At 39.7% G+C, this 26,076-nt stretch overlaps 1 protein-coding gene across 2 annotated transcripts in view; it reads right to left on the reverse strand.

Annotated features, from left to right (window-relative positions):
- The window catches only part of SUGT1 (SGT1 homolog, MIS12 kinetochore complex assembly cochaperone), a 37,156-nt gene extending 12,484 nt beyond the window's left edge, over positions 1-24,672 (reverse strand). Inside the window, exons 1-10 of one of the 2 annotated variants that reach the window (XM_062566925.1) lie at positions 24,570-24,672; positions 24,441-24,486; positions 21,227-21,317; positions 20,466-20,535; positions 20,022-20,092; positions 15,312-15,365; positions 12,495-12,511; positions 11,962-11,996; positions 11,238-11,334; positions 10,091-10,198 (exon numbers count right to left, since the gene is read on the reverse strand). In XM_062566925.1, the coding sequence (XP_062422909.1) occupies positions 10,091-10,198; positions 11,238-11,334; positions 11,962-11,996; positions 12,495-12,511; positions 15,312-15,365; positions 20,022-20,092; positions 20,466-20,535; positions 21,227-21,317; positions 24,441-24,486; positions 24,570-24,598 (618 nt within the window). In that variant the 5' untranslated portion in view covers positions 24,599-24,672. Of the gene's footprint in view, positions 1-10,090; positions 10,199-11,237; positions 11,335-11,961; positions 11,997-12,494; positions 12,515-15,311; positions 15,366-20,021; positions 20,093-20,465; positions 20,536-21,226; positions 21,318-24,440; positions 24,487-24,569 lie in introns of both variants that reach the window. The other variant, XM_062566923.1, reaches the window with a different exon arrangement.
- Positions 24,673-26,076: the final 1,404 nt, after the last annotated feature.

The following is a 26,076-nucleotide window of genomic DNA, read 5'->3' on the forward strand; positions in this document are numbered from 1 at the left end:
TGAATCCAAACCCTACAAGAACAGATGCTAGAGTTGCTCTCAGAAGCCAATCTAAAATATTTCATTGATAGTACAAAGGAAAAAAAAATGACTGACTTAGAAAGGAGGCTGGACAAAAGATCATTTCATCTAGTGAGCTTTCTTCCCTGAGATACAGATAAACACAATATTAACTAGCCATCACTAAGTTCCTAGGTAGAACTTGTTGCTAAAAAAAACTAAACCTCTGGCAAAACCAGGTTTCACTTGAATATATGTTCTGGGACAGACATTTCCAGTTTAACCAAGAAACACAGAGGAAAAGGAATTTTTGCCTTCCTCTCTAAAGGAAGATTCTGGTGAACACTGTGACAAATTACCAGGCATTTTTTTTTCTAATTTCTGTTGTGTTTTGCATTTTACAATTCCTGCTAGTGGTAAGTTTTGTTACTATTGGTAAATCTATGTCAAGCTCAGATCAGATGAATGAGGGAAATCAAAAATGAAAGTCAGAGCTGTAGTTCTGTCATTAATTTTAAGTTGAATCAGAAAACCCCTATCCTTTTCAATTCTGATGGTTTGCTATATTAAACACATGAAAATACAAGAATTCAAAGTTTTACAATCATCTCCTTTATAATTTACTGAACTAGAAGACTGACTGCTTTATCTGACAAAGTAATTGTTGCGTATTTGCACTCTGTGATCATAACAAGTATTTTGCTACTTAAATTTAGGAGGAGGGCAAAATACCACTACCTTCTGAAAAGATATGAACTATTCAAACTTACCTCTAAGATCACATGCACATATAGTTTTAATACCCCTGTTATTCAAAGACCTAATAACTGTTTATGCTCTAAATTCAAAGATATTTAGTCCTCATCTTTAAATGTCTACATTGAGATGAAAATAATTCTACAGTTTAATCCCAAATTAATAAAAAATCAGAAATTTATTTTACAGAGATGCCTGCAACAGAAGGGACTTCATGTGCAACTTTCCATTTCTTTGCCAGCTATGTCCTATAGAGGTCAGCTGAGTATAAAATGGTCTACGTTTCCCTCTTCACTCACATTACACAGTTTTACCTGTTAGAATTTTGAATTTTACAGAAAGAGCTTCCTATATAGATACTGATGTATCCTAAATATGTCTTTTCATCATACCCTCAATGTTTAGTTATCTTCACATCTACTCTCTCTCAGGACAGAAAGACCCCTTATATATCATTTCCGTTCACATATTTACACAAAGCATGGACACTGACTTCCATGCTTATCTAAAATACAGTTATCAGTGTATTAACAAATTTACACCTGCCCCACATCCATCTGCATTCACAAAGTGTGTGTGGGGGGGGGGGGGCACAAGACTATAAAAGTCAAAAGACTAATTAGAACCAAATAAATATGATGCCACTCACTGGAAAGGCTTCTTTATCATCTAGTCTGGAAACTGTTCCATCTAGCCCTGCCTAAGAGATGCAAGAATTTTGGGAAAGCATCTGATTCATATCTTATCAGCTTAAGTTACAGGAGATAGTCAAGAATGTATAGGGGAGACTAATCCAAATGAAAGTCTCCCAAAGAAAACAATGGAAAAAGTGCATGAGATCAGGGAAGTCTAGTCACATTCTAGTCACAGCAAAAAATTTGATGAAGAAATACAAAAATGAGACAGTCTCATTTAAGGATTGGACTGCAACTGCAAGAACTTTGCAAACTCCGTTAAAATAAACCTGTAACTCTGTTTAGCTATTTCTGTATATGTATCCCTCAATGGAGGCTCTGACTACAGTCCAAGAGTGTGTAAAATAGTTTCATTCTTCATTTTTTCCTTTACATTCACCAATTGGTCGCAGTATGCTTTTCCAGTAAGCTGCACAGCATATTTCAGAGCCTGTAATGCAGAACGTTAGTCTGAGGAAAAGAAACATTCCACTGATGTACATTACCATATTCTTGGCATGAAGCTGGTGAGACTGTGCTTCTATCTCAGAGGTCTCTATTAAGTAACAAATGTCAACTCTAAGACTGGAAATCTAAGATCATCTCCTGTTTGCAGGACGTCTTTGATCTTTAATTAAAGGAAAAGCCTGGGGTCAAGAAACCACTTTTTACAACTTTTAAAAAAGGCTCTAAACTGTTTTAAGTCATTATTGTCTGCAAAAAGCTCAAACCATTAAATAGTGAAAGCTCACAGTAATCATTCCTGGACTGACTGCAGATGCAAAAGCAGAAGGGAAGAAACAGACAGACACTAGCATAGATTTCCTTCAAGATTACATAGAGACACATGCTAAAACACATTCATCCTCACTTTCCTGAAATAACCTCTCCATCTCCTGTATCTAAGGATAAGAAATCCCTGAGCAGAGCATCATCTAGAATATAATAGAATACCTAAAGAAACTGCTGAGGTTACAAAAGTTTCCAACAGACCACAGCAGAATATTCCACCGGGTCCCAAATAAGCTACCTTATAGATCTAACAGAAGAGGGAAAATAAAGTGAGGCTGAATCTGCACCAAGAACTTTTTCAGAACATTATCTCTGGTTGATTTAACTGGTTGAATTGTCTCTGTCCAGTAGGAAAGAGAAAAAAATAGCTTAAACATCTCTAGTTACAAGCTAACACACTCATTTTAAGCTTTTAAGCCTTTTTTCTTTTTTGAACAGAGCATGGTATGTACACAGAACTATACACCGTAACTGCACAGATGCAACATCCCAAGAGCCAACCTGCTCCAGTCATTACAGTTTGGCTCCCCCTGCTGGAAATACATAAAAAAGTGACACCACTAACAGTTAACTTTCTTCTGTAATTGCAGAGCACAAAATGCAGTTTTTCCAACTTCACTTAACACCCCAAATTGCCAAAATGCACAAAAAGCTACATATTGTGTATGTAGTCATATATACATAAAAATCAGATTTTTAAGACAAGTCTTTTAAACCTATACAGTATATTCGGAGCTGCTTCTTAACATTCCTAGGCTGCACTTACTTTTTGCTTCATCAGATTACTGTGGTAAAGTTGCCCAAAACAGGCAGGTACCTTTGACAGAAGAGCAGTATAACTTACAACTTCAGTTGATCTAGTTATACTAGTTATGATCTATCAGCTATGCTGCTCACAGATATAAAAATTGGTTGGTAACAGAGACTAAAAGCATGCCATTCTGTTCTAAAAAAAGTGGCTATTATTATCAGCAACTCTCTCAAGGGAGGAACTCTCTATGCAGTTTTATATGCATTTTATCAAACAAACACTAAGCATAGCCCTTAGATCCTAAGAATTATATACTGAATAATAGTGGGCATACTAAATAACTCAAAAGGAAATATGAACAGGATAGGTCGACACAGTCCGCTCTAAGCTGAATTTGCAAGCAGTAATCTCTATTCAATACCATGTACACTTTTAAATGAGATAATAAATGTCTCAAGCATGGCAATAACGTGCACAGACACTGTTAAAAATGCAAAAAGGAAAATCACCTGTAAAACTGTTGGCAATCAGAGACTATACCATGTTAGGATGCACAAAGACATAGCTAAAGATTTTTCTCTAAAAACTACAGTTCACATAGGCATTATGCCATTCTTTGGTCAGTGTGTCAAATGTTTCACCACTTCTAATTCACAGGTCAAAATCAAAGGTTTGCAGACGATGAACAATACTTGCTCTCTGCTCATACAGAAGCCATTTGAACACCCCCACATATTTATCTTTCCTATCTCCGTATATTTGCTATTTCTGCTCCGTTCTTTTCAAAATTAGGACTTTGTATTTCAGAACTAGACAAAACGTGTTTACTGAAAGGTATAATTTCTGCTTCTTTGCTAGAAAAGAAAATCCTTAAGGTATCATCAGTTGCATTTTTCACTACTGCTAATACTCTCTAAAAGAACCAATCCCAGAATTTGCAAGTTCTGCCTAGTTGTTTACAGCTATTTTAGAATCTATAATTCTGTAATACAATTAAGGCCAGTTTCTCCTCCTGGACTTGCACTTTTACTGTTTTGCTTTTATCAAGTGATGTGGAATTTCAGCTACTACTGAGAAATCTCTCTGCAACTTCTCTTAGTTACAAAAGCATGCAAGATTGTTGTATTTCCAAATTTTATTGCTTCATCCTCCATCCACATTATTTACTGGTATTAAGTAGAAGGTTAATGTGAAATCTTAACTGTCCACAGCAAAACCTGCCCATATAACCTGCTCCACTTCCTCATGTAACTGGAAAAATGATTGGATCTTTCATTCCCCAATGAAGACCGCAAGATGTTAATGGCAATGTGGAAACTCACATATTCAAAGTAGCAATACAAAATAAAGTAGTATAAACACATGCAGTTACTCTTAGCTTAAATTATTACTCCACATGACTGTATTTGTTCCTATCCGATGAAAATACAATTTCTTTAGGAGATTTTGCTGCCAAGGGACTTACCTGGCATTTCATATGTTACAGTCACAGACAAAGAACAGCACAAGTCCACTCTGGAGCATCCCACAGTCCTTGTCTAACAGAAACCCAGACTGCGAGATCAGCTAAGGAGAAAAGCCATAACCTATTCCAAGTGCTCAGGATTCCTTCTGATATAAAGCACAGAAAGCTCTAGTAAGGCTAAGTTCAATGAAAAAAGTGAAGCTAGTGACCACTGGAAGTCTATCTCAGCAGGGTGACCCAGGTTAGACTAAATGGCTCCTAACAGTTTGAAGAGCACAAAGCTGCTGCTGCTGGAAGTCCGTGAGCTCATGCCAGAGGCTGTTAATGTGAGCCTCAATGATTTCCAGCAGCAGCAGCAGCCTCCTGCTCTCTATTTGTACTTCACCTCCTGGTTAGAGCACCTGTGTCCCAGACACTCCTATCAGCCGCTCAAGCACCTGTGTGCCAGACACTCCTATCAGCAGCTGAAAGAACAGCTTCTTCCTCACTCCAGTCCTCAGTTAAGCAGTCCTAAAGTAGACAGTAAGATGTTCATCTGCTTGACAGATTGTCTAAGACAAGAGACCAGGTTCATGTTTCTTCCTTGCAAAAAGTCTTCCATACAGATGCTTCTGCTAGTCTTTCAGATCACATTCAGCTGTGACATGCATGTACTGTCATACTTGCACTCTAGGGGTTAGAATTTAAATTTTAATGAGTTAAGATTTACTAGCAACCAATCTGTATCACCGTTTTAAAGCACAAATTAGGACTCTTTCCTACCATTTCCCCAGTCTGCTGACTTTAACTAGGGTTTGGGTTTTTTTTTTCCTTTTGGAAAGGGGGGGGGGAGTGGAGATGGGAGTGGTATTCCAAATGAACTGTAAAAACAAGATAATGGTTTTCATTCCAATCAAGAGCATGCTTTGGAAGTGAATTCTCCCCATCATACTCATTTACTGTTTTGGTTTGCATTGAGAAATCATAAGAGAGTGTGAACAGGATTCCGCTCAGATGAAAATAAAGCGGCAGACATGCTCCAGGAGCACACTTAACCTGCTCCGATTGCTAACAAGAGCTCAGCCCACAGGACCAGAGTACAGCTAGTCTGAAGTAATCCCTCAGCTACACCCCCAAATGCACGCTGTGGATATTAGGCCCTCAAATACTAGTTGTTTTCTCCAGAAGTCTGCTGCTCTTTTGCCACACTACAAACTAATGTAGATACAGTCAAGTTGGCTACGACAGAGATGATACTGCACCGAGCCTAGTCAGAAGAATGAAGCACATTCAAGAGTTTTTAAGAGATCCATCTTAACTGATAATGGTTTTTTAAATGTCCAGCAAGTGTTCTTATCCTAATTTTAGAGGCTTTTGCAGAATAGTCTCTAAATCTCAAAGCCCCAGATGTCTTTCACAGGTCAGTTCCAACTTCTGACCTCCCATCCTCTATTGCAACTCGCACATTTTTTAAAAAGATTTAGATTTCCCTCGAAAGAGTTAATTTATAGGATGTAAAAAAATAATCTATTGATATTCTCTTCAAATGTTTCTGAAGGTTCTGTGGCAGACTGAAGAACCATGACAATTTTAGACGCACTTGTGATGCCTAAGTCTGACTGGGTGATATCTTGCATATCCGCCTTCTTAAAGACATACAGACCTATGGGTCCAAGCTCTCCAGTCTATTAACAGTTTTGAGAAGTAGTATTCACTACTGGAGCAGCATATATAATAGAATGTTCATATATTTTGCAAGGTGGTGAGATTGAGTCCTTCTCAAGCCCTCACAGAAGTACTTAATCTGTAAGGTATAAAATTTTGTGTAAACAGTTTAACAAGTTCTATTAAGGTGACTTACTCAAAGTAGTAACTACATATTTTCTATAGTACTCATGTGAACACAGTACATACGTGAGTGTTAAATACAAGTCTGCTTTTCAAGCAATCAGACACACACTGCGGCCACACCATTCCTTTACAGCACTTTATACTTTGCAAAATAAAATATTCTAAACCTTTAAAGAAGTCTCTGCATGTTTTGTCTCCTTAATATAGCCCTGCTTTGCAAGAGACTACTTCAGCCATACTCCATCTGCTGGTCAGAACTGGAATTAGGTAGGCATGATTTAAACTGTATTCCTTTATCAGTTCAGGCAGATGCCCTTACACTAATCTTTTCTGTAGAAAGAACAGGTTTAAGTATTGACTTCTGAAATAAATTCTTATCCTGTTTTGTCTCAAAAACTCTCCCTCAAAGTTATATGGATACAATAAAATTTGGAAGTAGATGCAAAAATACTTACAGATCAGATCCTGCTTAAACACAAAAAGTTTCCACACTACTAAGAATCTCAGTCTAAATCAGGCTCCAAACAGTTAGAGATTATTCAGCTCCAAACCAACTAACCCAGACTAAAGACAGTACTGTAAAACAACAAAGTCAAGTTTATAGCTTATTTAGTAGACAAATTTTCCAAATTAACTGGCCGCGCTGCTGGTGTTGGCAAGAAGGTTTTGGTTTCTATGATCATGGGACCCTGTTTGAAGATCAACAACTGATGGGGAGAGATGAGGGCCACATCACTAAGTGAGGCACGTGTGTCTTTGCCAACAGGTTGGCCAGCCTGGTAAAGCCTGGCCAGGGCTTTAAACCAGGAAAGATGGGGGAAGGAGAGAGTTATAGAGACAGGGGAGTCAGCAAAATGCAGCTCAAGTCCAGATGCCTCCAGCGGGTGCATGTAGTCGGGGAAGTGCATAAGAAACATGGCTATGGCAGATCCTCTTGCACCCCTCCTGGGAAACCTCTGTGCTCGATTACCTCTCTGAAATGCCTGTACACCAATACACTCAGCATGGGGAATAAACAGGAGGAACTGGAGATCTGTGTGCAGTCACAGGGCCATGATCTCATTGTAATTTCAGAGACGTGGTGGGATAGCTCACATGACTGGAACGCTGTCATGGATGGCTATGTGGTTTGTAGGAAAGACAGGTCAGGAAGGTGAGGTGGCGGAGTTGCTCTTCATATGAGAGTGCAACTGGACTGTATCAAGCTCTGCCTAAGGGTGGATAAAGAGCGAGAACTTACAGGTAAGGATTAAAGGGCAGGCCAACATGGGTGACACTCCTGTGGGTGTTTACCTCAGGCCACCTGATCAGGAAGAGGAAGTCAATGAGGCCTTCTACAGACAGCTGGAAGTAACCTCACGATCACAGGCCCTGGTTCTCATGGGGAACTTCAACCTCATCTGCTAGAAGGACAACACAACTAGGCACACACAGTCCAGGATGCTCCTGCAGAGCATTCATGACAACTTTTTGACACAGATGATGGAGGAGCCAACAAGGAGAGGTGTCCTGCTGGACCTTGTGCTAACACACAAAGGAGGACTGTTTGGGGATGCGAAGGTTGGGGGCAGCCTTGGCTGCAGTGGCCATGAGATGGTGCAGTTCAGGATCCTGCAAGGAAGCAGCAAGCCAGTAAGTAGGACCACAACCCTGGACTTCAGCCTCTTCAGGAAACTGCCTGGAGGAATCCCATGGGTTAGTACCCTAGAAGGAAGGGGGGGGGGGGGAGGGTCCAAAAGAGCTGGCTAGTATTCAAACATCACTTCCTCCAAGCTCGAGAGCAGTGCATCCCTATGATGCAAGGACATGATGAGGAAGTCTATGGCCCATTTGGAATTAAATCTGGCAAGCGATGTCAGGAACAACAGGAGGGCTTCTTCAAATACATCAGTAACTAAAGACGACTTGGGAAAATGTGGCCCACTGCTGAATGGGGTGGGTGCCCTGGTGATGAACGATGCAGGGCAAGCAGAGTTACTGAATGCCTTCTTTGCTTCATTTTTTAATGCTAAGGCCAGCCCTTAGGAATCCCGAACCTGGGGACAAGAGACGCATTCTGGAAAAAGGAATACTTTCCCTTGGTCAAGCAGGATCAGGTTAGAGATTGTTTAGGCAAGCCTGACACCCACAAATTCATGGGCACCCATGAGGGCTGAGGGAGCTGGCAGATGTTATTGCTAGGCCACTCTCCATCATCTTTGAAAGGTCACAGAGAACAGGACTGGAAGAAAGCCAGTGTCACCCCAGTCTTCAAAAAGGGCAAGGAGGAGGACGCAGGCAGCTATAGGCCAGTCAGTCTCACCTCCATCCCTAGAAAGGCGATAGAACAGTTTATTCTGGATGTCATCTCCAAGGATATGGAGGTATAAGATGATGATCAAGAGTAGTCAGCATGGATTCACCAAGGGGAAATCCTGCTTAACCAATCTGATAGCCTTCTAGGATGGATTGACTGGCTGGGTAGATGAGGGGAGAAGAATGGATGTTGTCTGCCTTTACTTCAACAAGGCTTTCAACACTGTCTCCCATAATATCCTCCTAGAGAAGCTCAGGAAGTGTGAATTAGAAGAGTAGACAGCAAGGTGGATTGAGAACTGGCTGAAAGACAGAGCTCCCAGTTGTGATCAGAGGCACAGTCTAACCGGAGGCCTGCAGCTAGTGGTGTCCTCCAGGGCTCAATACTGGGGCCAGTCTTGTTCAACTTACTCCTCAGTGATCTGGACGAAAAGACAGAGTGCCTCCTCAGCAAGTTTGCTGATGATCCCAAGCTGGGAGGAGTGGCTGATACACCTGAGGGCTTTGCTGCCATTCAGAGAGACATTCAGAGCTGGGTGGAGAGGAACCTCATGAGGTTCAACAAGAGCAAGTGCAGAAGAAAAAAAGTGCAGGGAGAAAAAAAAAATGCACCAGTACAGGCTGGGGGCCGACCTGATGGAGAGCAGCTCTGCAGAGAATGACCTGGGAGTCCTGATGGACAAAAAAGTGACCATGAGCCACCCATGTGCCCTTGTAGACAAGAAGGCCAACAGTGTCCTTGGGTGCCTTAGGAAGTGTCATCAGCAGGTGGAGGGAGGTGATCCTGCCCCTCTACTCAGCCCTGGTGAGGCTACATCTTGAGTAGTGTGTCCAATTCTGGGCTTCCAGTACAAGAGAGACATGGAACTACTGGAGAGAGTCCAGTAAAGGGCTATCAGAGGACTGAAGCAGCTCTGCTATTAGGAAAGGTTGCGAGAGCTGAGCCTGTTTAACCTGAAGAAGAGAAGATTAAAACAGGATCTTATCAATGTCTATAAATATCTGAAGGAAGGGTGTCAAGAGGATGGGGCCAGACTCTTTTCAGTGGTGCCAAGCAACAGGACAAGAGGCAACAGGCACAAACCGAAATAAAGGAAGCATCTGAAAATAAGAAAAGACTTTACTGTGAGAGTGATAGAGCGCTGGAACAGGTTGCCCAGAGAGGTTATGGAGTCTCTTTCTCTGGAGACTTTCAAAACCCACCTGGACACAATCCTATGCAGTGTAACCCTACTTGAGCAGGGGAGCTGGATTAGATGATCCCCAGAGGCCCCTTCCAACCTCAATCATTCTGTGATTCTGATTTATTTTAACAGTGCTCAGGAGCATGCAAGATGCTTCACAGAAGCAACGGTAATTTCAAGATGTATCAGAAGTAAAGGAAAAGGAAAAAAGGCTAAAAAGGAAAAACAATTCTATATGAAAAGCAAGATACTATGGCTGTCACCACGAGACAAGACAATACAGCAGAAACATTTTCATCATCAGAAAATGGTCAAAGAAATAATTTATACTTTAAAAGCTTACCTTTGTTGAAAGCACTTTAAATGTACTTTGCTCTGGCACTATAGAGTGAAGAAGAACAAGCTTTAAGTTGTAGTCTTCACCTGATGGAAGTCTCACTGATGCATTCATCTGTTAACAGTTGAAAACATGTCTCTGGTCACTTTAGCAGAATTTTCCATTTTGAGATAAAGGATTGTAATTTGGCACCAAAATTAAGTGATTAAATTAATCACTTAATCACAAATTAAAAGTGTCCTTCACTAGGACACTTTCAAAATCAGGCATCAGAGAATTTAAGACAAAACCACTTCTTACTGCATTATTAAACAAGGTGTTTCTAAAGTACACTACAAAATGAATAGGAGATTTCAATTCTTAGCCAGCAAGTACTCAAAAAGCCTATTATCTTGTCAACTTGATCTGCGTTCTTTAGAGAAAGAATTCTAAAGCAAATAAAGTGTCAACGCATGAATAATGGAATATGAAAACAATTTGCAACTTCCCCTCTAATACATGCAAACTATATGGCAAGTGCTCACACAATTTTAACAATTTAAAGCAGACAATTATATAAGTATTCGGCTGTTTAGCACCAATTTAGTTGAGAATAAGAGCCCAGCTTCTCAATATTCACAGCTAAATTAAACACGAGTTTCACTGCTATTGCATATGGTATTACAATAAAGAGATTACAGTGCTTATTTGAAATATATATTTGGCTGACAACATCAGTTTTAGTGACACCAGAAGGAAGAAAAACCCACCCACCAACATTAATTCTTCTTCTGTAGTTGTCCTAAAGCAAAATACATTATTTATGCATAACTGTTCTTTAAAATACCTTGTCTCTGTCCATTCATGCTCTGGGTGCATGTATGCTCAAACATTTTAAGTTCAGATCACTTCCCTCGCCAAACCTTTCCAAATACCCAGACAGCTAGAAAACAAATGTTCCTTTCGCAGCATGCATGTCAGGATTTATACAGAAGTTACAGTTTGCATGTATCCTATGGACCCTGCTATGGCAGCATACATACATACAAATACTTAGATGGAAGATCTCTTGCACTATTTTTTCACGCTATTCTGACAAACAGTCTTCTCATTGTTTTGATAATTACATCCTATGAAATCCAGGGATGTATATCAATGAATCAACCTGAATCACCTCTTTCTCCGAGAACTGTACACTGACAGCATCCTTCTGTGCATTCTTGATCATGATAGTCACAATTACTTGAGATTCTGTTTGGTACCAGTCATACCTTAAAGAGAAAGAAAAACTGACTGCAAGATGATGCAAAAACAAACAAAAAAAAAAAAACAAAACACAAAAGAAAACAGAAGCTGGAATATTACACTGTGTAATTTGGAGAGAAAAGAAGATACACAAAATTAGATTTCTTTCCCCTTCTCTAACAAAGCACTTGCAGACTTGACAAGGTAAGTAGTTAAAGAACACAATCATTTTTATCAAGAAGCATATCAGAACTAGGTTATTTTCTAATCCAACTCATAATATTGATTGCCTTCTGTAAACAATAAAAAGCACTTTTTAGTTAAGGATCTTAAAAAATATCTCCAAACATTACCTACTCCAAGTATATGGTCAAGTCTTTGAATTAAGCTCAGCATAAGAATTAGAAGCCAGAATGCTTATTCCATTCCCTACTCTCCCAGTGGAGCATTCTCTTGAGAGTACAAATCAATCTGAATGAAAGTAATAACACTGTTTAAGAAACATTTCATTTAGGAAACTACTACTTTCTGAAGATTAAAAGAAAAGGGCTGTAGTACTACAGTAGTTGCTCTCTTGCCTCTCCAATGCCTGAATCAGGAAAGAAGAGTTATACATTACCTTAATTTTCACAATAAAGCTAAACTCAACTTACTTGATCTTTGATGGCAAAGGTTGCTGTTGTATATTCTGGTTGAAGTATATTATATTGGAAAGAAAGTAACAACGTAAGTGAGAAATATCATGAAGCACATTTCAAAGACAGAACATTTTCGTATATTCTGTTGCCCTTTTCTTCATTCACATATGTGTATTAACTTGCAAACAAAGATAAAGTTCCTCACTAGCCTCCTAGTCATTTATTCAAGATGAGAATAAAAAAGTGTCAATAACTGACAAAGCACTTATTTAACATCATTTATAATATGGTCAGACATTTTATAAATGGTAGAGTTGAGCTTCAGCTCATTTTTTCCTAGGTAAGTATACCTGAAAGACACACAGTAGCTATATTGCTCATCTAAAAGTTAGAAAGGAAACGTTTAGAAAAAAATTAAAATCTTAAAAAATTCATGTAGTAGATAAAAATTAAGTCTGCAAGATGTAAAAAGCCACTGAAGTCTAAGAGTATTAAGCTCTAGCTCAATAACAAAAAAAAAGGGAAATATAGTAAGGAAAACAGCTTACCATTTCAGTCTGCGATACTGCTGCAAGAATAGAAGTTACACTTTCAGAAAAACATATTAAGCTTAAATGACATTTATTCTAGTTTTATTCCATTACTCCAAATATTTTAAATTTACCCCAGTCTCAATATGTAGTTAGCAACAGCTGACCTGCTCTGTAACAGCTAGCCAGTTGTACCTCCAGCCTTTTGCTTTTATCATCCCCTAACTTTATCAGACTTTCTTCATGCTATCCATTTCAACCAGCAACTTGTGAAAATAAACAGCTATAATACAAAGCACATTCCAGTTAAGAGAAAACAAAACGAAATTTTCCATTACACTTTCCTTTGCTTACTAGAAACCTATAAGAAAGGGGAAGGGAGGAAAAGGTGAGTCTCTGTGGGTATTTTTGTTTGTTTTGTTTTAATGAAAGTATCATAGAATCGGTAAGGTCGGAAGGGACCTCTGGAGATCACCTAGTCCAACCTCCCTGCTCAAGCAGGGTCACCTAGAGCATGGTAGACAGGGTTGCATCCAGGCAGGCCTTGAAGATCTCCAGAGAAGGAGACTCCGCAGCCTCTCTGGGCAACCTGTGCCAGTGCTCCGTCACTCTCACAGGCAAGAAATTCCCCATCACGCTCAGGCGGAACTTCCTGTGCTTCAATTTCTGCCCATTGCCTCTTGTCCTGTCACACGGGACAACTGAAAAGAGTTTGTCCCCGTCCCCTTGACACCCTCCCTTCAGGTACTTATACACATTGATCAGATCCCCCCTCAGTCTTCTCTTCCCCAGGCTGAAGAGGCCCAGCTCTCGCAGCCGTTCCTCATAGGGCAGGTGCTCCAGCCCTCTGATCATCCTTGTAGCCCTACGCTGGACTCTCTCCAGAAGCTCCATGTCTCATACTGGGGAGCCCAGAACTGCATGCAGTACTCGAGATCAGGCCTCACCAGGGCTGAATAGAGGGGCAGGATCACCTCCCTCCACCTGATGCCAACACTCTTCTTAATACACCCCAGGAGACCATTGGCCTTCTTGGCCAAAAGGGCACATTGCTGGCTCACAGTCAACTTGTCATCCACCAGCACTCCCAGGTCCTTTTCTGCAGAGCTGCTCTCCATCAGGTCAGTCCCCAGCCTGTACTGGTGCCTAGGGTTATTTCTCCCTAGATGACTCTAAGGACTCTGCACTTGCCCTTGTTGAACCTCAGGAGGTTCCTCTCTGCCCAGCTCTCCAGCCTGTCCAGGTCTCTCTGAATGGCAGCACAGCTCTCAGCTGTATCAGCCACTCCTCCCAGCTTGGGATCATCAGCAAACTTGCTGAGGAGGCACTCTGTCCCCTCATCCAAGTCACTGATAGAATAGGTTGAACAGGATGGGACCCAGCCCTGAGCCCTGGGGAATGCCACTAGCCACAGGCCTCCAACTGGACTCTGTGCCACTGATGACGACCCTCTGAGCTCTGCCTTTCAGCCAGTTCTCAATCCACCTCAAAGTAAGGTCACATCAAACATGAAAAGTTTTTTTTAAAAAAATCATTTCCTATAAATCTATTAGGTTTATCATCCATTCCTTCTACTAGGACAATTCTCATCAGTTTTGTCTCCTGCTGGCAAACAAGGTAGAGGAATGAGCTGTCACCTGGGCAGAGTTAAAGTCATTCATATGACCTTATATCCCGATACTAAATTTTAAAACTATAGCTCTGTATTTCTTCTTTTAAACACTTTTTCTAAAGTATTTCTGCTAACAAGTGACAAAAATTATATTGACAGAAGAATTTGAAGATGTAATTAAGAAATCAGGTTTTGAGTTTTTTTGCTGGAATATCCAATGGAGAATCAAGAAAATCTCTTGAAAATAGAGGAATGAATATGCAAGACAGAACTGGGTAACTTAGTTAAACCAGACAAAAGACTACAAAAAAGTAACTGCAACATTAGCAAAACAGGTGTTTTATATCCTTTTTCCTTGAGATGGCAGACAAAGTTCTCAACCAAGGTAACTTGTTGCAAAGAAGACTGTACCTGCCAATCACTTATCGTACTTTTCCAAACAAAGAATTCCAGTGAAAATTATGTTATATAAGCTAAGAACATATAAGCTAAAGGATAAAATGATTCTTCTCTGCTTGGTTTTCAGTCAGTAGGTTGATATGAACATGTAATATTTCTACTGTCATATTCTCCAATGCATATCACAAGGCTGGGGGTGGAAACGAGGGAGTCACAACAGGCAGAGGGAAATAAAAATCTGCTATTAAAATCCACAAGCAGTTGAAGCACTGTGGGTAAGTTCACTACCAGGGATGTCAATTTGTAGTAATATTCATGAAAGGACAATCACCCATATGAACATACGACTACTAAAATACTACACCAGAGCAGCAATTAGCACCTGACTAAGGCAATCTCTAAACAGAACTGAAGTAAAATCCCAAATTTCCACCGCTCTTTCCAAATTTACATTTTATAAGACCTGAAAGCTTATTTTGATGTTGAGAACTCCAGCTTTTAGTAAACAAACACGGTTCCACAGTTGTTAAAAAAACAGTTAGCATTAATATATGAAAGCAAATTAAAATTACACTTCAGACAATCAGAATTAAGTATGTACTTTTCTGTCATGGCTAATTATATTAAAAACAAAATAATAATTTCCTTCAAAATTAAAGTTGAGAAGAGTTCAGGATGCACACTGTCAGAGAAATGAAAGCTAAACAGAAGAATGCATTTTTAAACTTCCTTTGTTCTAAATAAGAGGTAAGCCATAAGTCCTTCAAAACATGAAACAGTTTCAAAGCACAGGGCATATCAAATAAATTGCTTCTTTTTCTTACCATTTAGTGTTTCCTCACATCTTTTAATCCAAACAGTAAAGGTATGATCTACATCTAGAAGAGACCAAATAAAGTAATATTAAAACTCTTCAAGCACCACATGTATTGCACAAAGGATAATTCATCAGAACTACCAATTGGAACAAGTTCAGCCCAAATCTGCACCAATTAATTAAATCATGGTACTATTTCCTAATACCTTCTGGTAACCTTGATCACTTCAGTTAAGCTGTAAGCACTTTTACACAACTCTATTTAACTCCCTTGTATTTAATTAACCTAGACTAATTTGCAGAACATTAAATTAGGCCTGAACTGACCCAAATCTACTTATCAGTTTCCAGTTTGCTTAATCACTATAACTGTTCTAAAAGCAAGTAGTACTATTTTAGCTGTATTTCCATTATTGTTTAAATTCTTTTTTTCCAAACATTCAGCCACATATTTCCTATCTAGAAAAGTATCAGAAGAGCTAGTCTGTTCCAAGGTCAATCCAAAATTGTGAAAGTTTTCACAAGTACCAAATATTTTCTCCTGGTGGTTTCACACACAGTTTGTATGCACATCTAAGGCTTCAAGGATATTAGAAATACATAGGTGCCAGCTTCACGCTGTGAGTGAAAAATCACATAGTTTAGTAAAACCTTGATAGAAGCAACATGCTAACTTCCCAGATAGAAATTAATTAAATGAAACAGCTAAAAAGGTAGTAGCATAACAGTAAGAGTGATTATCTAATCCTTTCAGTAAAATTCCCAGAAAAAGCTTCAAGTTAGTAATATCGTGGCTTTTTTATATATATAAAAAAAAATACAGAGAAATTACAGCCAACCTCCTAGCAGAATGCTTGAAGATGACATTTGGGAAAAAAAAAAAAAAACAGTACCCTGCCTGCATGCCCACTACTCCCCATGCAGCTCCACTGGGGTTCTGCAAACTGTTAATCTTGACCTCCTCAAATATAAAGCGCTCATAAATTTTAAGGTATGCCTTAGGTTTTAAAATTGCTACTCCACCCCTCAGTTCTATTTTTCCCTTCCCTCATCTTTTGCCATCTGTACTGATCATTCTAGAAGCTCCTTATATTGTAAGTTACATAAATGTTATGTAATATCTTTTACTAACAGCATTTGAGAGAAAAATGCAAGTAAGAATATGATTGTCCTGACATTACAATATAATCACTAGTAACAATTTTTTCCATTATCTTAGCAAATCCTGAAAAGACAATACCTATTTTCACAAAGAATTCTCCAAAACTGACTGTTAGAATGTTCTGCTGGGGGAAGCAGAGAGGGAATCTAATGGTTGCCTTCAACTACTTAAGTTGTTGTTACAGAAACAACAGAGTCAGACCCTCCTCAGAAGCATACAGGGAAAAGTAAGGAAGAGTATACAATACACAAAAGAAGTTCTGATCAGATAATGAAAAAAATTGTTTACAAAAGAACTACTCAAACACTGGAGTGCAATGCCCAGAGAAGCCCTGGAATCTTCATCCTTGGAAACATTTAGAAATCAACTCTAAAAGGCCCTGAGCAAACTTACGCAACTTCAAAGTTAACACTGCTTTTGGCCAGGTCATAGGATCAGATGAGCTCTAAAGCTGCCTTGCAACCTAAATTATTCTGTAATTTTAAGATTTATTCCCCATATAACCCCAAAAGGTGTTGAAACTGGAAGGAAAGTTTATCAGATAAAAAAGGAAATGAAACGGAATATAATCACGAACCTAAGCAAAGAAACTAAGTCAGGTTTACAACGACCCAGCTTCAGACTTTCAGCAGCAAGAATGTTCATCATTCAAGTACGGCCTATAGTAAGGCTGTTACACAAGACAAACCTTTCTATTACAAGTATCTGCCCTATTCTCCAAAAAGATCACTCCCAACCACTGCCTCCCAGCATATTTTATAAATTGAGAGAAAAATGACTCTATAATTGCATTGTTCCTCCAAAGGACTAAACTTTATTAATCTTTCCAGTTTAGAAGGCCTATCTTCATTTACTAAATCTCTACTAACTTTTAGAATATAAAAGAGCACCTAGTAACAATGTTTCTTCAAAAAGTTGGTACTTTCCAACTTCACAAAATTCATTAGGTGGTCACAGCCAAAAGCAAGACAACTTCTCCAGTATAATTATCCAAAACCCATATAACATGGTGAAAAACAGCAGACCACACTGAGTCTGAAACAGACCTTATATCAATAAGGAACAGAAACATGTCAGTGTGCTTGAACCACAGAAGTTCCACCTGAACATGACAGGGAATTTCTTGCCTGTGAGAGTGACGGAGCACTGGACCAGGTTGCCGAGTCTCCTTCTCTGGAGATCTTCAAGGCCCGCCTGGATGCAACCCTGTCTAACATGCTCTAGATGACCCTGCTTGAGCAGGGAGGTTGGACTAGATGATCTCCAGAGGTCCCTTCCAACCTCACTGATTCTATGATTTTACTTGTGCCCCCTTGTGAAGCACAGAAACCAGCCTCACCAGCAAAAAAATCCCCACCACAAGAACTCACTACCAGGCAGCAATAGCAAAAATCTTCTCCTTGTACAACCCGCTTTGTGATGATGTGGCTAATTCTCCTATTGTGCTTTGTTAATTTTGCACTAGCTGCATTTAACTGGAAGTTAACTGTTTTGCCAAAAATTCTCACGCTCACAATTCTCTTACTTGGGATCCATCAAACATTCCAAAGAACTGCAAAAAGAAATTCTGTTACTGGCATAAATTTGTGAGTCAATTAGATAATACAAGGATAAGAATCAACTAACAGTTTGTATTTTAAAGACAACCTCCATCCTAGTCTCACAGTAGGTCATAAAATTTTGTAATGAGATGCAAGAAGCACAATAGAAACAAGCTTTTGATGGTAAAATAATCAGGAAAGACTAGGAAACTTCAGAAATGCTTCAACTGGGTAAATGGCAAAACGAAGGCAAATAAAAGGGTTATATTTTAGTGATTCTAAATTAGCTAAATATCACTCAAAGGAGTTTGATATCCACTGATTTGTCTACCAAGACATCTACAACTTAGTGTTCTCCTGAGGTTCAATAGAATGAAAACAAAGCAACACTGGCTGGTGTTCGTGCATTTTGGAAGAACAACTCCAACCAACAAACTAGAAAGGTGGTAAAAACCACACTCAAAAAACTCAAAATCAGTAGTGTTTGCTTGGGGTGGCAAGAATATGAAAAACAGAATTTTTGGCCTTGTCAGCCACTAACACAAGACCAAAGTGAGTAGTCTTATAATTAAATTCAGGGGCCACAAGTTTGAGATGTATGAAAAGCAACCTTCCAAGCAAAGAAAGCCACAGAAATCACTGGAAGGTATCACTTCCTTTCACAGGAAGATACTAAATAGTGAACTTGGCTAGATCCCAAAGATGCATTTATATTTATAATACACGAACAACTGGAAATAAAGACTACCTATCAAACTGAAAGGACTTCAAAATTTCTTACACACACACTAGTGCTTCTTCCACAGCAGCCTAAGCTTAAAAATCCCAGTTGGTGCAATTCCACCCTCCACCTCACCTCTGTCCCGCTACTTCACTTCTGCTGGCTTCAGCAGTCAGACCTTCAGTGGGCTACTTCAGCACAGTAATTTCGGGGGGGGAGGGGAAGGAGGGAAGAAAAGTAATCTTCTGCAGACTTAATGTACTGAAAGAAAGGATTAAACAAGCAAAGGTGTGGGAGGGCATCACTTGGCAGCAAGCACTTAAATTAGCTTATGCTCCCATGGAACCACAGTTCTAGTCCAAAGGAGCAGATCACTTATTTGGCAGAGGCAATAAAATTACATTTTTGTTGAAGTTTCAGGTCTCAGCGATTGTCACAGACAAAATAATGTACTAGAAAGATCTTAGACTCTGACAATCCTTATCAGATCAGTGCACTTTGTTCTGTGTAACTTTCAAGGTATTCTTACCATTTCTTTCCACTGCTGGAAAGAGACAGGAAAGAAGGAAGTCACGATTTTATTTCAAGGGTAGATGAGAAGGAAGAGAAGGGAGACTTACAACCATTTTGCAATTACTTCATTCTGTGCTTCCCTGTACCTTCCTCCTATCAAAGCTTTCTGTATTGAGTAATTTCTTTCCTAGTTCTCAGTCAGGTTGTCAAAAAGCTGTAATACTCCTCAAACTAGAACATGCACAAGGACAGTACTTAAATAAAAAGCTTCTGTAATTAAGCATAATTAACAAAAAAAGTAAAAAGCTATTTTGTAAATAGCAAGAAATCATTTTGTCGGTTCAAATGCATATAAGTTGCATGCCCTTTATAAGAGTCCACCAAAGGGTGTAGCAACTAAGAAATGCCAGCTACAAACCTATTCTGTTTGGTAACTTTCCTGTGATACTTACCGCTATACCATTGTCACCATTTATTTTTTAAAATCCTGATTTTATTAAGCAAAACATCATAATTTTTTACTCGTTGCTTGCAATTTTGACACACATTTTTAAATTCCTTTATACTATCACATAGTAATTGCACTGAACTTCCCAAAAGCCAGACCTCTTCCAAATATCTCAAGTGAGGCATCTATTCATTCATTCCTCAGTTTAAAAAAACAAAGAAACAAACAAAAAACACAAAAAGCACCTTGGTCTTTCCTTTCAGCTAACACAATAGGAATTTTTCTCTTCTTAGTAAATGAGTACTGTGCACTTAAGTACTTTTAATACTTACTGTCCAACTTCTGCCCCTCTCTGAAAGACTCTAAAGCAGACGTGTAGTTCTTCATATGATATTCACCTAACCTGATATGAATAAAGAAAAATACACAGAATCAGTAACAACATTTCAATCTAATCCACATTCTGAAGATAACATTCTCAGTTTATATACTACATTGGTTACAGTTACAAACTTCAGACCATGAATTGTCTGAGAACTCCGCTTTTGAAGCAGCTGAGAGGTTAAGATAACAAGCCCAAACTCAAGGTGAAATCCTAAAAGAAATTTTTCTTAAAAAAGCCCACACAGCTTCACAACAGATGTGTTACAAGTAGTACAGCATCAAATATATCCATTCATTGTGTTGCAAAAACCTTGTATAGAGCTGTAATTCAAATACGAGTATTGCCCTAGAAATCACTACATTATTCTCAAAGCACAATACAAGATACATACCCTTTCCTGAGAAAAGCTATAGCATTATTGGGGTTGAGTTCTAAAGACTTCTTTGCATCTGCAACAGCATCTGTGGAAAGTCAGTTTACAGATCAAAAACATTAATGTGTTATAAAAAGGAGTAAGTTGTCTGAGTCTTTTTCCAATCAACATTTTTGAAGTGAAGTATGTTAGTTTTCTTAGCTCCCACACAAATTACACTGCTTGGATTAAATTTAGCCACAACTGATATGGATGATCCTTTCATTCATCTATGCAGCTTTGTGAAAGATGAAGTAACTTTCATTTATTCAAATCCTCTACTTAGATCTGATTGGTAAATCACTTTCATAATGGAAATAACAATTAGACCAAAGCTTTAGTATTAAATTAATCTTTTTCCCAAGCATTATTCAGTTATCACATTCCTTCCATAACAGAATTCAGTCTCTACCAAGAGACCACACAAAGCTGGAAGACGATTACGACACAGAGTTTTAAATCTACCTGAGAAGTCTACTAAAAATTAGCTGCCCAGACAGCCTTGTGCTAAAAATCAAGTGGAAATCTAGGACTGCAGAACAACAAATTCATTGGTAGTTCTGCAGATACAAAGCAAATAAAGATGAAGAAAGCTACAAAAGTATACTCTAGCTATAATAACTGTCAATTAAGTTATAGGTAAATTTATTATTACTGTATTAATTGCAGATCTAACACATCTTCTGTAAAAATTGTTTCATAATACACTTGTAAGGGGATTATCACTTTAAAGTTGTTACCAGCATAATTCTGTAGAAGAATATAAGCATAAGCTCGTTGACAATAATAATCAGCATCATCTGGACTCTTTTCCAAGGCTGTTGTCAGTTCCTGTAAAGACAGATTAAAAAAAAAAAAAAAAAAAAGCAGTATCTTAGAATACACCTATTCCTTAGTGAGAAGGAAATAGGTTTTTCAAATACCTTAACCACAAAGTCTAGCATGTAGCTGATCCTCTATATTCCAAAGAGCTGCCTACAATTTTCAGCACATCTGTACACAGGTCTACAGAGTATGAGAAAGCACTGGGGTGCTAAGGATTTGGAAATCAACATGAGGAATGTCAAAACGCTTGTGCGGTGATAACATACCATAACACACGATGAACACATTGTATGAGACTGCTGAACACGGGAGATTGTTTTGAAGCGTGCTGAGGAAGAAAAGTAGGAGAATGAAAGACCTATACAGCACAGCAATTGCAGGAAATATTGTTGAATAACGGAAACAAGCATCAAGTAGCCCTTTCTTAGTGGAATGACAGGGTGACAAATTGAAGTAATTAAAACATACTCTGCATGAGAAAAAGTTTCTTACATTCTGCACAACAGAATGAAATTACAATGGCTCAACACACACCCCTGGAAAGAGCGTTCAGCTCCAGTTCTCCCAGTACTCAAGAAGGTTGCTAGAAGGTGGTAAATCTTCCAAAACCACTACTGTACATCACTATAGTACAATAACTGTACTTTCCAAGTTGCCTGGATTTCTACTCAGAAGCAAGCAAGCACAAAGGAGGCTAAGATACAGGTTTTAAACATACATAAATGTTAATTCAGTACAGCTGCCAAAACACAGTTCCACTGAGCTATAGAAAGGAGGAAGAGTAGAAGAGCCTAGCTTAGTTCTAATTTAGATAGGTGGGTGTCTTGTTCTAGTTCATTTGCTGTCAAACAAGTGCTTATGTCAACAAGGAATTAAGTGACCAAAGCAGCTTCTTTTGTCAGCAGTGTTAGTTCACATCAGTGTGGAAATATTCAAATCTCCACACAATTAAAGCGTGCAGATCTGAAATCTTGGGCATCTCTGAAGAAGTGGAAGGTAGTAGAGAGCCATAACAAAAAGCAGTACTTGCTCTACTTATACAAATGCTCTCTTAAGAACTGAAGCCATTCAAGAGCAGTCATCACTGTATGATGAGAAATATATATAGTTAAAGGTGTTCCATACAGGAAAGACACAAGGTAACTGATGTATTAGAATGGGGCCACATTATGCAAATAGATGTAGTACAGCATCTGACCCTCAAAATCAGGTGAATTTGTATGAATTAAAGGCAGTTTAATCTGCTGAATCACTTGTGTCTGAATTCAAGAGGCTCACCATTCCTGCATCTCATACAGCAAAACACTTCACTGAAAGACTGAATGAATGTTTTGTTCCAAGAGTTAAAAATTTTAACATACAGTTCTTATTTTATTCTAAGTCATTACCACTTACATTGCAGAGCATTTTACAAATGAAAAAACAAAAAGAAGACATGATTATTCCATATGATAGACTACTTTTTCAACTTAAAATGACAAAAAAGGCCATGAAGAAGTTCACAGCATTATCATTTAGACTTCTGAAAGGGCATTTAGACATGGAATGATGACATTTTAGTTGCATCAGATCCAGGCTAGTGTCTTTGAGGACGCAGCTACAGCCAGCAGGTGGAGAAAACCCAAGCATGCTCTTCAGGATTTAAAGGAATCAAAAGTCCTGGGGGTACAGGGCAAGAATGCCATATTGACTGGACATATGTCCTGTCAGGTATGGAAGCATTACACAGCACAGGTGCTGTGCTCCAGATTATAAATGCTTAGTATATGAGCTAAAGACCACACCTAAGATCAAGCAAACATGGTATACAACTTCTAGATTCAAGCTTCTAAGTCATCATGATGCTGCACTGCATTATGGGACCTACCAGTTCAGAGATTATCAAATATCATCTGCCTATTAACATGTGTATTAAAAAAAAAAAAAAAAAAACACAAAAAACAAGTGACAGCTAGTATCACTGTAAAAATCACATAATGTCTATATAATGTGCTATACATTGTTTTGAAACTAGTTAAAAAGCTTCTTATACAAAGTCACTGAATACAAAAGAACTGAAAAATGAACAAGGCAAGCAAAGAAACTATGCTAAAACAAGAAAAAGACTACAGGCATGTTCCAGTAAGTTCAGTAAATCAACACTTTCAAAGGTGGTTTGTTTACAACTGGAAATTCAATTTTTTAAATCTTAAGTTTGTTTTTACCATACCAAATATATCTGGTTATGTCCAATCCCATTTTAGATGTCATTTACCTTCCAAAAAAGTTTTGCAAGCTACAGTGTAAGCCTTGAATAACTAAAATTTAGCTATGCGATTTCATTATGAGAAACAATTAAGTTTCATCTTATGCCCCATCCACTTCCTTCCTTCAAGCAGAGGTAACTAGTTATATCTTCTCCTCTTCCAGGGTATGTTATACAGAAATACCTATCTATCCTTCATGTCTGTCTTCTTTTTAACCTTTCCTTTTAAATAAAAAGCACATTTGAGAATGCATTGACCCAACTTAACAGGTAGCATATATAAAAAGGAAAGGAAAAACTGAGAGCAGAATAAAAACTAATAAAGATTAAGTTTCTTCAGTAACTAGATCAATTACGATTTTTGTACTTAAAAACCTAAGCTTATTTACATACAGTCGCCTATATGGAACAAAGTTCTTTTTTACTGTCTTTCTCAACACAAGCAGTATGAACGTTTTGACAGAAACGTGCCGAACCCATCCTTAATCAGACCTTCCTCCCTGGGGAAAACACTCCAAACTACCAGCTGGCGAAGAGGGCAACTGTAAGAAACTTTAGATTTCCCCTCACTCCTAAGAGCGACATGACACGCCGCCTCACCCCCAGCACTTCGGCTTCCCCACCCACCAAACGCCCCCCTCCCCTCCCTCGCCGCCGAGCAGCGAGGTGCACTTCATCTGGGTACGCCAAGACGGACGGCAAGCCCCCCGCCAGCCCTGCGCTCCCCGAAGCGGCTCGGGGACGCCGCAGGAGCCCCGGCGCCCTCCTCGCGGCGAAGGACGGACGGACGGAGGGAGGGAAGAGGCAGAGGGGGGGAGCAAAGGCGTCGAGCCGCTGCCCGGGGCCGCGCCGCCCTCCCGCCGGGCGCGGCCCCCGCCGCTCACCTGCGCCGCTGCCCCCGGGTCCCGATCGATGTCCGCGTCCGAGAACCTGCCGAGGAAACACGAGGGGGTGAGAAGGCAGGAGGGGGCGGGCAGAGGACGGAGGGGAGGGGGGCAGGAAGGGGCGCTCACCGCGGGGCAGCCGCTCCCGCCGCCGCCATGCCGCCCGCCGCCCCCGGGAAACTTCTCGAGTCGCCGAGGCACCCGCACAACAGTCCCCAAGGCCGCAGCCGCGCGCGCGCAAAGGCTGGCGGGATGCATCGCGGCTAGCCCGCCCCGCGGTCTCCTCCCGCGCGCCTCGTGACGAGGCGAGGCGGCCATTGCTACCGAGGCAAACGCAACCGCCTTCCGGTCACAGAGTTGGAGCTCCGGTTGTGTCAGAGGCGCCCTTAAGCCCTCCCTGCTCGCCCCTTCCTTCCCCTGCGGCGGCTGGGGACGCGGCCCGGCGCGGTGTGCGCATGCGTTCCTCCGCGCCGCGGGAGGCGTGGGGAGATGGCGGCGTGGGGGCTGTTAACGGTTCTGTCGCCGATCAAGTTCGCCCCAGGCTCAAGAGCCAGAGAGCTGTCCGGAGAGGAAGGAGAATGATTTTCATTTAGGGTTTGTTACACAACAGAGTTTTCTGTTAAAGACATGCCGTTACTGTCTGGCTGGAGGTTTTCTGCGACTACACTACTTCTCCAAAAGACCTAAGCTAAACTGACAAAATTGTTTTTCTATTGGCATAGCTGCATCTATGGCAAGAGGTTTTGTTTGCAAAGTTGTAATCTTAGTGAATTTTTTTTTCTCTATTTCTAGCAAATATGCGAGCAGAACACCCCTCTCCTTAAATACTGTAATACCAGTCAAGACTTAAGTTTTCCTCAGGCTTCTTAGTGTTATGAAATATTTGTATTACAGGATAAAGTCCCTGTTTTGCAACCTAAAGGTATCCTTCCCCAGTGCTTTTTGTCAATTTGAAATATAAAGCCCTCAGGATAAGAACTGTATCATGTATTTTTCCAATGCTTATCCCCATTTCTAGTAACATTGTCAACATTGTATTTATTTCTGTGGGTTTTTTTTTCATTAAAAGTAACAAAAAATATTAGGACTGCACTTCTGCAACACAAGAGCTCCTCAAGCAGAGAGTGCAGTTCTAGTACTTAAGTTCCCTGGATGCAAGGAATGCTGCCAAACAACTACCAGTCACTTAGCATCAGTCACTTCAGTTTGTGTATTGCCAGTCTTTGAAAAGGGGGTGAGATGCAGGGATTTGTAGGTCAAAGCCTAATTGCAGGGGAGTAAGAAAGAAAGAAAAAGCCACACATCCAGCTAAACAAGGCAGCTTTAACCACCAAGAAACAGGACAGCTGTAGCAGAGAACTGCTTGTTAGGTACAGTTTTTTAAGAGTTATTTCTATTCAGCTAGACTAGACTATCTCTAGCACAGTCTGCTTCCATCAGTTTTTGTAGTACTCTGTTTAATTTTAACCTTAGGAAAGAATCAATAAAACTCCTAGATAAATTCAGTTAGGGGAAGTGGCATTTCTTGTAATTTTGCATTCAATTAATTTTACTAGGCATTATGTTCATTTATAATCCACATTCTCCTGAAACATCTTGTAATATTGCTAGGTTTTGGCCCTGTAGTAGTTTGGGC

This window comes from Rhea pennata, chromosome 1, assembly GCF_028389875.1.
Source record: "Rhea pennata isolate bPtePen1 chromosome 1, bPtePen1.pri, whole genome shotgun sequence".
In the NCBI taxonomy this organism is placed as follows: Eukaryota; Metazoa; Chordata; class Aves; order Rheiformes; family Rheidae; genus Rhea; species Rhea pennata.